Source organism: Eurosta solidaginis, chromosome 4 (genome assembly GCF_040869045.1).
Source record: "Eurosta solidaginis isolate ZX-2024a chromosome 4, ASM4086904v1, whole genome shotgun sequence".
NCBI lineage: Eukaryota > Metazoa > Arthropoda > Insecta > Diptera > Tephritidae > Eurosta > Eurosta solidaginis.
Window position 1 is genome coordinate 54,864,312 of NC_090322.1, and position 14,971 is coordinate 54,879,282.

The 14,971-nt window shown below is 37.0% G+C and overlaps 2 protein-coding genes across 7 annotated transcripts in view; one reads left to right on the forward strand and one right to left on the reverse strand.

Annotated features, from left to right (window-relative positions):
* Positions 1 to 3,420, forward strand: part of LOC137249780 (uncharacterized) — a 6,100-nt gene extending 2,680 nt beyond the window's left edge. For 2 of the 5 annotated variants that reach the window (XR_010952532.1, XR_010952534.1), the window contains exons 2-6: positions 677 to 978; positions 1,033 to 1,306; positions 1,371 to 1,953; positions 2,009 to 2,442; positions 2,505 to 3,420. Coding sequence is in view for 1 of the 5 variants with exons in the window: in XM_067781674.1 (XP_067637775.1) it covers positions 474 to 595; positions 677 to 978; positions 1,033 to 1,104; positions 1,159 to 1,184 (522 nt within the window). In the remaining 4 variants the exon portion in view is untranslated. Of the gene's footprint in view, positions 1 to 10; positions 596 to 676; positions 979 to 1,032; positions 1,307 to 1,370; positions 1,954 to 2,008; positions 2,443 to 2,504 lie in introns of those variants that run through there. The other 3 variants (XM_067781674.1, XR_010952533.1, XR_010952535.1) reach the window with 3 other exon arrangements.
* Positions 1 to 14,971, reverse strand: part of LOC137249786 (succinate--CoA ligase [ADP/GDP-forming] subunit alpha, mitochondrial-like) — a 152,932-nt gene that overhangs the window by 116,305 nt on the left and 21,656 nt on the right. The window lies entirely within an intron of this gene.

The window sequence follows — 14,971 nt, forward strand, 5'->3', positions numbered from 1 at the left end:
GGCCTGTGGTCATTATTGTGCAAGTGTGGATAGGACACCACCCTGTGGTACCCCTTGTTTAATTCTTCTGGGTTTAGATGTTATGTTCCTGACGTGCACCGATGCTTGCCGACTAGACATAATTTGCGGTCAACCTTTTGAGACATGGAAGAAGGGAGGACCCTTCCAGGTCTTGCAGTAACCTGCCGTAGTTGACCGTCTTTATCTAGTAGAACGCTATTTCGCCTTTTTGTCCGTCTGTAGATCAGAATTCCATAGATCGTGGTGGGCCCTGCCTAGAATTATGCAATTTTCTCCGGTGAGTAGTACGCTGATTTCAGGGCGGTATACACTGGGGCATCAGGTGACAGGAGGGATGCAGATGTTGATACTTTCTAGTTTTTGTTATAAGAGTACTTCACCCTAACCAATAAGCTCTATCACTCGAAGAAATACCAAGGAAACTAACGTTGTAGTTTTTTAGAGTTGAAAACATGGAGCCGGAACTACTTTTCTTTTTAGAAAGTTCCGACGAAGACGTGGATGGTCATGACCAGAAGGTTGTAAGACGCCACCTAAGAGACAAAAGCAATCCTCTTTCTTTGTCTGAAAATGCGTAAGCTCGTTTATAATTTCACTATAACTTGAACATTTGTGAACTGTTACCGAATCGTTTATATAACTGGCTAATTTTTAGGTTCATTAAAAGGTTTCGTCTTAATAAAGCAGCATTTAATTATGTCCTGAGGAATACAAATTTCAATTGCCATTCCTCAGCAGCTGCACCGCCCATCCTCCAGTTGGCAGTAACGCTTTCGTTTCTTGGAAGTGGCAGTTACCAGCGGGCGGTAGGGGACGATTACCTTATGGGAATGAGTCAAAGCTTGGTTTCAAAATTGAGCACCATAGTAGTGACTGAAATAGAACATATCCGTTTTACACTGGAGAGTTTGAGTGGCTGTATGGAATGGTTCTACGAGAAGTATAAGATACCACGAGGTGAGAAAATTAAATAATTTTTTTTGGATGCGCCTAAACTTTTCCCTCTTACAGTAATTGGATGTATTGACGGTACCCATATTGGCCTGCAGAAAGCCAGCGAAAACGAACATATGTTTTTTAATCGTAAGGGATTTCATAGTTTAAATGTAATACGTATAAACACGTATCTTGCTGCAGATATGCGATCACCAATACAAAATTAATGCAATAAATGCTAGATATGGAAGGGCTGCACATGATTCCTTTGTATGGAAGCAATCAGAACAAAGAATAATGCTAGAAGAAAAATTTGAAATAAATTCTAATAATAATTCGTGGTTACTTGGTATGTATTTTTTAGTCAACTAATATGAACTATGGGCATTTATTCTCTACTTTCATTTAATTAGGTGATTCCGGCTATCCACTTGAACCTTGGTGTATAACCCCATACAGAAATCCTGCGGAGGGTTCAAGTGAGAGTGTATTTAATGCGGTTCACTCAAAAACCAGATGTATGGTGGAGAGAACAATTGGTATTTACAAAGGGCGGTGGAAAATACTATGCAACGATAAGCGCGGAAGATATACCCCACAAAAGGTGGCAATGTTTTCCAACGTTTGCACAGCTCTACACAACATATGTATGGAATTTAAAGTCCCTTTTAACCAACCAAGTGTAACTGCCAATGATGTTGCTGTGAATGATATTGATATAGGCGAGCACACACAAATTTTAAGAATTGGTCAAAATATTCGAGACCAAATAAAGCAATCCCTTCTTAAGTAAAATACAAATGGCCAATCACAAAAGTTAATATACAGGTGTCTTGTCTGAAGTTCTTAGCAAGTTTGGCTTAAGATGAAATATTTTGGCAATTTTTTTCAAAAAAGTGTGTCAATTACATATAATATAGTAAATGTAAGTTGAGAACTTACTTGGAGTGGCTCTGGCACAAGCCTTACACCAATTTGCTCCAGACGTTTTTACAGGTAAGTGTGAGAAATTCAGGAGAAATAACTAAATAAACTATAATAATCTTTTAAGTTTACAGATGCTTGGTTGTCCAAAATAAGCACAGTAATAAATTGGCGCTTGAGGATGAGCAATTTAAAGAAAGTTATTGAAGGTGTACATGATTATTACAACGATGTATTAAGTTATTCATTAGCAGATTTTCCTCAACCTAATGCTCAACGTATTTCCGAAAAATGTGATCCTGCGTTCCTGCTCGAGCATTTTTTATAGCTTATACTAGGTTGCGCAGTAAATTGTGCTGCCAAGCAGATTATATACGACAAATAACGTGCTTAGTGGAATCACTTCAAGCTAATATAATTCGAGCACTGCAAGATCTTGAGTCAACTTGGCATGGAGAGTGTTCATCTCGTAGTTCGTCAAGTATAGCTAATTTCGATTATAAAATATTGCAGGAAGGGGGAGATGCTTTGCCTCAAAAGGGTTTCGAATCTGATAAAAAGGTATTTGGTGGAATTGAGTTTTACTTAAAAAATGTAATTTTTTTAAATTTCATGTTTTACAGATTTTATTACTCATAGAAGAAAAATCTAAAATACAAGAGCTTAATAACCGTACGATGAAGTTCATCGGTTGGAAAATACAACTGCTCAAATTGGTAATGATCGTGTATCACTGGGTCCAGTTCAAGCTGGTTCTGTACGTTATTGTGAACTTCGTCGATAGCTCGATCGAATGAAAGAAGACCTTATACAATCAGATGCAGCACGAGAGGACCTGAAATTTAAGGTTCAGCAGCAAGAAAAGGAAATTCAAATAATAAAACAGCGTAATGACGATCTGATAGTAAATATCGTCCATATTTATAATGCAACCAAAGATTTGATTTTCATTCACGTATTAATGTTATCTTTTTTCATTAAAGAAAAACACTTCTGAGTTAATACAGCTTAAAGATGAAGTTGACGTGCTTAGAGAATCCAACGATAAATTGAAAGAGTGCGAAATCGAAATGGAAACATATAAGAAAAAATTCGTGGAATTTGTAAACTTTAAACTGGCTTAATCTTCTTATATATTGACATATAACTTTATAAAAAAATAACGAAAATAATTTAATTGAAACGAAATTAGCTGGGTCGAGGTTTTAAAGGCGCCACCCCGTGTTTCAAAGAAAACAAGTTGGGATCTTCCCACCTCTTTTATACTAACATAACGCCAACTTTCATCGTGGCAAATATTTTACTTGTTGTTAACATTTCAATCTGTAAAAAATCTATTGGTTAGGGCCTTTGTGAATTAAGCTAACGATATGCACCTATAAGATAAGAGATAAAAAGAATAACAATTTTTATCAGAATTTTTTTTATTTCTTAGCTGAAATCATTACATGATTTGTATAACTAAATTTATAGTATTTAAAAATAACTATACTAAAAAATAAAAATATGACTGGAGTTCAATAAATTTTTTGTATTCAATAAATGTATATATATATTTATATAATAAATACTATCCCTTAAAACTATGGAAATTTTTTCGTTCAAGATTTAAATAAGGTTCAACATTTTAATTTCAGTTCTTATATACATACCCAACAGGCATTTCTGTAAATGTTTTGAAAAGTAATTTAAAGTTAACTTGTTGTGTTAAACGATTCCAGTATTAAATATTTATATATTTTTTTTTTTTCAGAAAACATTTTATAAGTTTTGTGACGAAACGTTGATATGCAAATTAGCTGTGAAAGTAAATTGTAAATGTTTACAAAAAAAACGACAGAACTATTTGCCAATAATTTTCAACTTCGAAAATTTTAAATTATTTTCATGAGAGGGAATGGCTGCATTTAAACCGTTTCCTGGATTCTCCTGCAACTTATTGGAAATGCAGCCATTCTTTATTTAATATATGAATGAAATTCAGAATTAATTCATATGTAAATTTACATACACATATGTATTTCTTAATATTATTGAAATTATTGAAATAAAAATTATCATTTATAAAAAGTTTTGGGAAGTTATTTATAACAAGCTTTCTTTTCGAATTTTTTTATAAATTTACATTTAAAAGCTTAGAAGTAAGCCGTTTCGATTATTTCAAGCTTAATTCTAAACAATTTGTAAACAAAAAATCAACGTTTTGTAAGCTTAGTGTTTGTTTGAGAAAACTTTATAAATTTACATTACGTTTACTTTGATTGTTGGGTATATAAGTAATAAAAATATTAATAACTAGCTGACCCGGCAAACTTTGTACAGCCTCAGAACGTATGGGCGGTGTCACGCCCCCTTTAGGAAACATTTTAATTCGCTACATTTCCGAAATTATTTTGAACAGGTATTCAATATTTGGTATGGGGATTCCATATCTGAAGAAATTGAGGTTGGAGAGTGGGATTGGGATGGGAGCTGGAGTGGATATGAGAATAGGAATGTTTATGGGAGTGGGATAGTGAGAGGGACAGGGAGTTTGAGTAGATGTTGGAGTGGGGTGCATTTTGGAATGGAAGAGAGATAAACGGAATAAGGTATGGAGAAGAATAAGAAGAAAAATATAGTAGAAGAGAATGGGATTGAGAGTGAAGAGGGGAGTTGGGGCTCACTTTTTAAATGTAGGAAAACCAATTTTCGGGTAAGACATCGTCTGCCAGGTAGGCTAGTTATGTATATAAAAAAAAAAACTATGTAAATTAAATATGATGAAAATTATTGGCGAAAACAGGTGTACAATATTTGATCCCTTTATTCGGAATCGGTAAATGGATTTAAGTCCCGCTTTCTCAGTTCTATTTCTAAATCGTTCAGGGCACAAAAACGTTTGTGTTTTTCTTCCCTGATCTGTAGCGCCCGCTTTTGGATTTGCAACATCCGCTCTTGAATCTCCACGAGTCTGCCAAGCTTGTCATCCATATTGAGCTTTGCATCATTTGCGGATTTTAAATTTTGCTCCAAAAGTGTTAATTTCGGATCCTCACCTACTTTTCTCCTCCTGTTCGAAGTGGACGGGACATTATATTCTTCAATGTCATAATCAGAAACTTTGATCTTCCGTGTCGAAGTTGTTGGGTTGTTTGTGTCAATTTCAACTGAAGGCATCTCCTCCTGCAAAAACTCAATCTCGTCAAAGTCCTTGCTTACTTCGATTGGAGATTCAAAAATGTGTTGAGAAAAACCCTTTGAGATGTTACCCCAGGTTTGCACTGTTTGCAGACCCTCAACCGTCGCTTCTAACCCGCTTGCTTCAATGATATTTTCCTCCGCTGATTTTATCAATTTCTCCTCGTATGGTCCACAACCAAGCCGAGACTTTGAGCTCCGGTTAAAAGTTAGTTTTCGCTTCGCTTGGTATTTTTGTTCAGCATATACCTACAAATTATAAATATCACAGAATTACAAATTATCATAGCAAGAGATGAGTGTTCCGATCGGTTGTTTGATTTACCTTTCTCCACATTTTTGCATCTTCCATAGGTGGGCCTACAGCGTTAAGTTTTTTAGATAGATCCTCCCACAATCGTTGAGATGTCGCCTTTCCTTGGGCACAATTTGGTATGATGTTTTTGGCCAGGTTGGGGTGCTGCTGCATAAATTCTCCCATCATCTCCTTTTGCTTATAATTAAGCTTATTTAGATGCGTCCTTTGGGGAAACAAACATTTTATATTATAAATAATTTTAACTAATTTTATATTTATTTACTTACATTATTAGACTCGAAATTTTCCTTTTTATGTTTGATAAAATTTTCCTTTTTAGTTGTGCTAAGATCACTTTACTTTTTTAAAAACAAATTTAAAACGTAAGAACTATAAACTAATTCGTTTAATTTTCAAACTACAACCAATTTTTAATGCACTCGAACGTCTTTTTGCTATCGTATGAAATTTTTTGACGTTTACGATTTGTTGTTCACTGAACACATAATACCGAATTACGATAGCAGCTATTCGTTCACGTATCACGTAATACCAAATATGTACTTTTAGGAGACGAGTGTTCAGTTCACGGAATACGTAATTCGGGCCCTGGTTGTAAATCGCGGAAGGCTTTTAGACGCAGAAAACAATGTAACCTTCGATACGTGGTTCGCACGCTATGAAGATCTATTTTTAATAGATGCAGCAAAGTTAGGCGATGCCACAAAAGTAAGACTATTGCTTCGTAAACTTAACACAAACGCTCATAGTAAATATCTAAATTATATTCTCCCTAAACACCCACGTGAGTTTTCATTTGACATCACAGTGCAGAAACTAACCCAACTTTTTGGTAGTCAAACATCAATTTTCAATGTACGATTCAACTGTTTGCAATTGACAAAAGACGCGAATATGAATTTTCTCACATGCACAGGAATGGTTAACAAACACTGCGAGAAATTCAAGCTTAACGAGTTAACAATTGACCAATTCAAATGTTTGGTGTTCGTCATGGGTCTTAAATCCCAAACAAATTTTGAAATACGTACAAAACTCTTAAGCAAAATCGACAGCGAGTCTAGTACAATCACTCTTGAAATTATTTCACGAGAATGTCAGCGCATCATTAATCTTAAGTCAGACACCGCGCTTGTCGAAAAGAAAAATTTGGAAGTGCAACAAATAAAAACTTTTACAAATACGCAAAACAAAAAGAGTACGCCAAATTCACCATGCTGGTTCTGTGGCGGTATGCACTACGCCAGGAATTGTTCATTCAAGAATTACAGATGCAAAAAATGCAATGAAGTCGGACACAAGGACGGATACTGTAGGGTAAAGAAGGTGAAGGGGAAGCCCCATGCAAACAACGGTACTCACGTTAAGAAAAAACGAAAGGCTGATACAAAAACAATATTTTCAGTCAACAACATAAGCAGCAGAAAGTTTGTAAAGGTTAGTATTAACGATCTCGAAATAAACCTACAATTCGACACTGGATCCGATATCACTATCAATGTTATGGGTATCGAATGGATAAGAGCACTCCAGCTTAACAACATGTCGATCAACGATATTTGTATGGCGATTACAACAGCAAATTATTCAAGGCCCGAACTAACGAAAATAACGTAAAAGAATTTTTTCCAGATCTTTTTGAGAACAAAATGGGGCTGTACAACAAAGCAACAGCGCACTTATACATCAAGAAAGACTACAGGACAGTTTTTCGCCCACCGCGACCAGTCGCGTATGCCTTTAAGCAATAGGGGGACTCATGAAAGCATATAAACTTATAAGGTGTAAAATTATATCCATTTACACACGCTGTTATATGAACGCACCTAGAAATACTCTTGATAAACTTGATTGTTTATCAGCTGTAATATTGCCAAACAAAATTTTTTTGATAGTTATACAAATTTAAAAATGCCAAGATTAAATGAAAAATCAAAACTACGCCTTTACTTGCTGATGTTGGAGTTTTCTGATGAAAATACGTGCTGTAATGTCTGCAAGGTTGCATTCCTTTGAGTTTACCGGTTTACACAATGAAATGTGCGCGTAAATTTACACAAATTGTGTAAATGAGTTTTCATACAAAATTTGACAGCTCGTTTACGCACTAGATAAATTTATACGTTTACACACTGTTACGGTCTGCTGCTACGGTCTACGGCTACGACCCACTTGGGAGCGTGTTCACGCGAATACACCTAGCGATGTGGCGAAAGTTGCGATAAAAAGATATCAAAAAAACAAGAAAAAGACAGACCGGCCATCACTACGGAAAAAATCGGCCCTTTTTGAAGATTGAGTTTCCGCCGTATACACATATGGAAAGAAAAAAATTTGGTAAGAAAAACTAAATCAAGAAAAATCGCCGAGTTGCCGGCCAAATCGACACCAAATTAGATGATGGTGGTAAAACGTATTTTCCGATGGTGTTTTTAAATGATTATTGGGACTTACAACGTGAACATTTTCCCATCAATGAAACAACGCCAGAATTAGATCTGCATTTTAACCTATCAACCATTAGGCATGTTCAAGTGGCAATTGTATGCAGCGCAGAAATGAAATAAAAAAAAGAAAGGGGGAATTGGGTGGTAATATATCTTAACCTAGGAAGACACTACCACCGGCGTAAAGGCCAGCACGAAGCTTTATCGCCACCTGGGTCTTTTGTTCACCTCGGACCACCGCGCCAACCACCACCAACGGTGCCTACTATTACCACGGGCATCACCATCGGTAGTACCTCCCCCAACTCCTTCGTAAGCGCAACAACCATCAGACGTACCGCCACACCAGTTGCAACGCACGTAGCGGGGCCACGTACATAGGCTTGAGGCCATTAAGGTTAACATCAACAACAGGCGGTTCCACTGACCCCAAGACTAGCGCACCTTTATTAACTGCGCTCATACCGGAAATAATACCAGCCGCATCCTTGCTAGCCGCGCTCATGCCGGCAATAACACTACTAGCGCATCTTCATTAACTGCGTCCATACCGGCACTAACACTACTAGCGCAACCCTTACCAACTACGACCAGATTGGGCTACAATAAACCTGCTACAATGACAATCACAGGACAGCGAATATAGGCCTGCGGGCATTCCAATTGCGATAACGAACATCAGCGGTTAAAGCGGTGAGTTCGTTCCATGACTGAACTAAAATTATGTAGTTGTAGCCTTAACCTTTTTTTTTTAAATTATATTTTTGACTCCGCAACATTATATAATGTTAATGTAACCACAACTAAATTAAAAGTGAGTTGTTTATATAAAACACAAAGACCAATGTGCTAAATACCTTTGCACTGTAAATAGGATTGTAATTTGGTAGAAAAATGGAAAAATGAATTCCCTGTAGTTAAAGGCACTAATATAAAAAAAAGCATAAAAACAACCCAAGATTGATAGTAATGTAAAGTTTATGTCCTATAACTAAAAACCACGAAGATCAATTTAACGTAACTATTCAGTGTTGCAAAAAAAGAGTATAAAGCTAATTAAAAGAAAAAAAAACCATATTCGAGTATATATCTATGTAATGTTTAAGTCATAGTAAGTTGCCTTTTTTCTACAAGAAAAAATTTTTTAACCAACAAAAAACAAAGCAAATTTTAATGGTCATGGGTGTGCAATTTATACTGCCTGTGAAACAAAGAAAAAGGTGTTTCAGGCATTAAAATCTGCTTTGCGTTGTGGTAAAATTTTACTAATACATTTTTTTTATTGATGCAATCGTGGCGAATATGATTTTGGAGTGAGCAAAAGTGTTGATATTGTTTCGGTAAGGAATAAAGTTTTATTGGTAATTCAAGCTCAGTTGCATTATCAGTAAAATGCATTAACTCTATATTAAGAGACGCAAATAACAAGTAATGCGGGTTGGCTTGCGCTAGCAAAACAAAACTTTTTGTTGTATACATTTTTTTTTTGGGTGACTGAGTCGAACTAAACCCGAAACAATACCAACCCTAACACTTACTTGTAAAACAGTTTACGTTTCACTTAAACAAGTAAAACGATTTCAGTAATTGTACTATAAGTTTAAAAGGTTCATGTTTTACCTGAACAGGTGAATGACTTCGGTAATTTTTCCATGAAGCTAAAAGCTTACGTTTTGCTTGAGCTTGTGAAGCAGTATTTTTTGAGGGGTAGGATTTACCCCAAGTTTAGTCCTAGTTGCGTTTATGACTAATTTCTCAGCGCATAGTACATATTATTGTCACTATACTATGTGTAATACCGAATTGATGTTTAATTAAACTCAAAGTAATTTTAATACAACAACTATTAATTTTGTAAGGGGGCCCCAATTAGCAGAAGTTGTATCCAAACTGTACAGCCCTAAGATAGATTTGTAAAAAAAGAAAAAAAAAAGGAGAAAAAAGGGCATTTGACCAAAGTTCTACAAAAAAAAAGATTTTCTTTCATTACGTATATAGTATATTTTTATTTTAGTACATATATAGCCTTTTGATTGCTATAAAATTTTTTCAAAAAAATTTGTTTATAAGCTTAAATAGGTTCTAAAACCCGTGTAGTAAGAAGTAAGAGAAAACAAAAGAGAAATCTATGTTAGTAGTAATAATGAGCATTGAATAAATTTGTTGACAATATGGGAATGCTGACTTCCTTACTTGTTTAGAAGGCACTTAGGGCACACAGGTAAGGGGCCACCGAAAATAGGTGCGTCGGTGGCCATGGATTTTGAGGGTGGGTCTAGCACCGGGCGTCGCAACAACACCCGCGGCGCCCTCAAGATATATTCGGCCCTTTTTGTTTTTCCCCCTTTTGTTATATTTTAATTTTCAGCTTTTTTTTTATTTTCGGTTTTCAGCGTTGGTAACCGGCCATGTCCGGTTCGGTAAATTTTTTTGCGGTAATGTTTTTGAATTGTTGAATTTTTAAATTTTGGAATGTTAACGGGTTGTCCGTGGCATCCGGTTCGACCGGATGTCGTTTTGATTTGAATTATAAGCGTTTTGAGTCGGTCTCTGCGCTTCTGTCAGTTTGTTTTGAATTTGACAGCTGCTCGTTTTGATAGGCATGATATGACCATTTTTTCTGTTTATGGCGCAGGAACAGTAAGGTTGGCAAGGACCCGCCCCAGCCGACAATGACTAGCCACTGTGCACCACCACATCATGCCGACCACCTTCCTTACTGCTTCCACTGTAAATGCGATTCCATAACAACACTTTATATGGCATTTATACAGTTACATGAGTCCCCCTAATATGTAGAAGCCGAAATAAATCGTCTTGTAAAAAGTGGCATAATCTCACCGGTAGATTATAGAGATTGGGCGGCTCCCATCGTTGTAGTTAGGAAACCAGACAGTAGGGTACGCATATGTGCAGACTTTTCAACTAGTCTGAATGATGCATTGGAGACACACAAATAACCACTTCCTTTGCCGGAGGATATTTTTTCAAAATTATCGAACGCGAAAATTTTCAGCCATATTGATTTGGCAGACGCTTTTTTACAAATTGCCGTAGATAATTAATCTAAACATTTACTCACAATAAACACACACCTGGGATTGTTTCGCTACAATCGCATGGTTTTTGGAGTAAAAGTATTCCCATCAATTTTTCAACAAATTATGGACCAGATGCTTGCCGGTTTGGAAGGCGTCACTTCATACATCGACGACATATTTCTTTCCGGTGCCACACAAGAAAGGCATGACAACAATCTCGAAAAAGTGTTACGCCGCATACAAGAACATGGATTCAAGCTTAAAATTGAAAAATGTAAGTTTTCACTTCGCCTAATAAAATATCTTGGCTACATCATTAACTCAGAGGGCTTGAAACCGAATGCAGAGAGAATCACGGCGATCCGCGAAATGCCGGAACGAACAAACATTTCTGAACTTCGCTCATTTTTAGGGGCTATCAACTTTTATGGAAAATTTGTGGACAAAATGCGAGTGTACCGAGGACCACTTGACGAGTTGCTAAAAATAAATACCAAATGGCGTTGGAATAGTCAACACTCTAAATGTTTCACACATCTTAAGAACATTCTGTCATCCGATGTATTGCTCGCACATTACGATCCAAATCAAAAGATAATTGTGGCAGCAGACGAGTCAAATTACGGACTTGGTACTTGTATCATGCACGAGTATCCAGACGGCACACAAAAGACAATCAGCCATGCATCAAAGTCACTCACTGAAACAGAAAAAGGTTACAGTCAAATTCAAAAAGAGGCTTCAGCTTTAATTTTCGCTGTGACCAAATTCCATAAAATAATTTTCGGTCGTAAATTCACTCTTCGTACCGCCCATAAACCACTTTTAGCGATATTCGGGAAAAAGTCGGGAATCAGTGCTCACCAAGCAAATCGTCTTCAAAGATGGGCTATCAAACTACTGGCTTATGACTTCGAGATTAAATTCATAAAGACAAATAGTTTCCGATGTTATATCGCGCCTTATTAAAAACACAATTCCCGATTCAGAAGATTTCATCATAGCTTCCATTAAACTAGAAAATTAGGTAAATTCAATTTTCAAAGACAAAAGAAAAGGCCTTACTTCTTAACCTCTTCTAATTAAGAAGCGAATGTTGGAGACCACCCCTATTGATTTTTCATTCCTCCTTCTTCACTTGGTTTATACGTCTTTAACCCGTAAATATGCTGAAACTTCACTTTAAAAGAGATCACCAGTCTCAAGTGTCCTCGCTACTGTTGAAAAAAATTATCTTGGAGATATTCTTTGGTTTATTTTGCTCCTTTTCCTCGCGGTTGGAAGATAAATTTTTTAATTTAATTGGCGCTTAACCGTTTGCTGGTCGTTTCGTAACAAGTAACTCCAGCTAACCCTGTTTATTGATAACTGACGCCAACAGGGGCACCATGAGAGATCAGATTCTTCCCTCACCTGCTTCTCCAAATCCAGTGGAGATTTCCCATAACCCGCCCACACCATCAAAAACGCTGTAGCTCTTCCTAGCTTAGCTAAACATCATCGTCCAGTTGGAGTATGATAGTTCGTGGAGGCTGAATTTACCGGCTGAACGGTCAAAGTCTGCCACCGTGGTGTAGAGCTAGTGTGTTGGCCTATCCATCAAAAATATTTAATAAAATTTGTATAAATGGTATTGATTGTCCCTCGGCATGGCCTTGGCCCAAAAGTTAGTCCGAATTATCAGATAAATTTTTGGGTCGGCACAAAACATGTATTTAGTTGAGCCAGTTCTTAGAAAAACGAATACACGATAAATAGCCTTCGAATTGGATGGAAAGCTAGACCTTAATCTCCTCAGATATATATCACACCAAATTGTTATTATGTATTAATAGATATGTATCTCTTCCGTACACCTTGGCTGTAAGTCGGGTTTTCTTCTCGTCGCGCAGATGCTGATAAATGTCTAAAAAATTTGTTGAAGAAAATTCCTCAGAAGAGGATCGTGGCCTGATGTTTCCTTTTGCGGGAAACCACAATACAATTCTTGAATTGAAAATTCTGGAATGCGGTTGACCGTTGAGATTTCTTATTTTCTGTTTATTTCCACCAATAAAAAATTCGGTTTTTGATAAAATATCATAATATTAATGTTAGAACGCAAAAATATATGGTAATTCTATACGACAGCATGACACTGGTAATACGCATCCATAAATACCGAGAGAGGTGTCAAAAGATTTGTATTGACCTGGACAACAATAATCCGAATTCGGAAAATAAAAATTTTCGATCGTTCGAAAGATATTAACGAAAAACCGAAAAATGACGCCGCTCCGAAACCGAGGGTGGGATCCATAGTATTTTTGCGCAGAACACCTTTCTGCATTGGCGGCCATTGGCCGCGCTATAAAAAATTACCTTGGGTGGGTTCACACCGGTTTGGAGACCAAAACTATATCCGCGAAAAATACTTATGTTCACAGTTTTTTTGTGGGTACCAGAAAATCATCAAAATTACAACAACCACATAAAAATTTTCAAACTTTCTTTTGCAAATATCTCTTGACAGACCCACAATTTTTTATCTTCGTTTCGGATTCGCGATCCTAGATCCAAAACGCGTCTTTTGATACCCCTCTTAATATTTTTGGACGTGTATTAAGAGCGTCATGCTGTCCTATAAAACTACCAAATATATTACAGTTTGTTATATTTTTTATATGAAAACAACACCAAAAAAAATAAATAAAAATGTGAGAGCAGTGAGAATTTTTTTAAACGTCATTTCGACTCTCACCGGTTTTACCTTGTAATATTTATACCATGGCTCCCATTAGGGTCCTGTTTAAAGCTGGAGACATTGGTGCTTTATCGGTAACCGTATCGGTAACCTTTTAACAGCTGATTCGACCAACCTTATGAGAATCAATGCAATCGATTATTAGTGCCGCTAAGGTCGTAACCGTATCGTAGCCAACCAATTGGGTTTTGGTTTATCGTCGTAACGATAAACAGCTGATTACGTTAGGGATACGGATACAGCGATACAACATACGGCACCAATGACTCCGGCTTAAGGTAAGCGCACATCATGATGGAATTATAGAATGTGGCGCATTGCGCATGTAAACATTATTTTATGGACAATTTTTACGTCATTTTCCTTTCGCTCTTGTTTTTCTCTCTTTTTTTCATTCGCTGAAGCAGTCATGTGTGACGTAGATGCGCAGAACGAAGCAATTTTGAACTCGAGTTCGTGTATGCACAATCTTCTGTGTGTGATTTGTGAGGGCACATAACCCTGCGCGACACGTAGCGGCAGCGGCACTTCACGGTACGACATATTTTGGTAATTCACATTAAACGGCATTCAATCGACACATTGCGGCAAAATTTTGGGTTTGTTTTTCGTTTGCAAAATGGACGACATGTTTTTTGAAGCTATAATAATTTCATAATGGCGGCCACCGTGGTGTGATGGTAGCGTGCTCCGCCTATCACACCGTATGCCCTGGGTTCAACTCCCGGGCAAAGCAACATCAAAATTTTAGAAATAAGGTTTTTCAATTAGAAGAAAATTTTTCTAAGCGGGGTCGCCCCTCGGCAGTGTTTGGCAAGCGCTCCGGGTGTATTTCTGCCATGAAAAGCTCTCAGTGAAAACTCATCTGCCTTGCAGATGCCGTTCGGAGTCGGCATAAAACATGTAGGTCCCCTCCGGCCAATTTGTAGGGAAAATCAAGAGGAGCACGACGCAAATTGGAAGAGAAGCTCGGCCTTAGATCTCTTCGGAGGTTATCGCGCCTTACATTTATTTTTTTTTTAATAATTTCATTTTTGTGCGAAGAAGAGGAAAGGAGAAGAATGGTCACGTATATAGCTCGATAAACATAAAGGTCATAGATGATGGCATTGTGCCCCGTAATTATCCCTGCCGAAACTCACATTTAGCAGCAGGGAAGTAAACAACCCCCACTGACTGGAAGAAAGTGGTGAGGAAAGATTTATGTCCCTTGCTTCTCTCAATTCGCGCCAGAAAACTCCATCCAAATTATTTACTATATTTGTATGTAGTTAATAAAATAAGATATTCAAATTTTGTTTATATTTATATAAGGACACTATGGTTGCTGTATTCGCATGTTAGGAAAGGTACACACGAG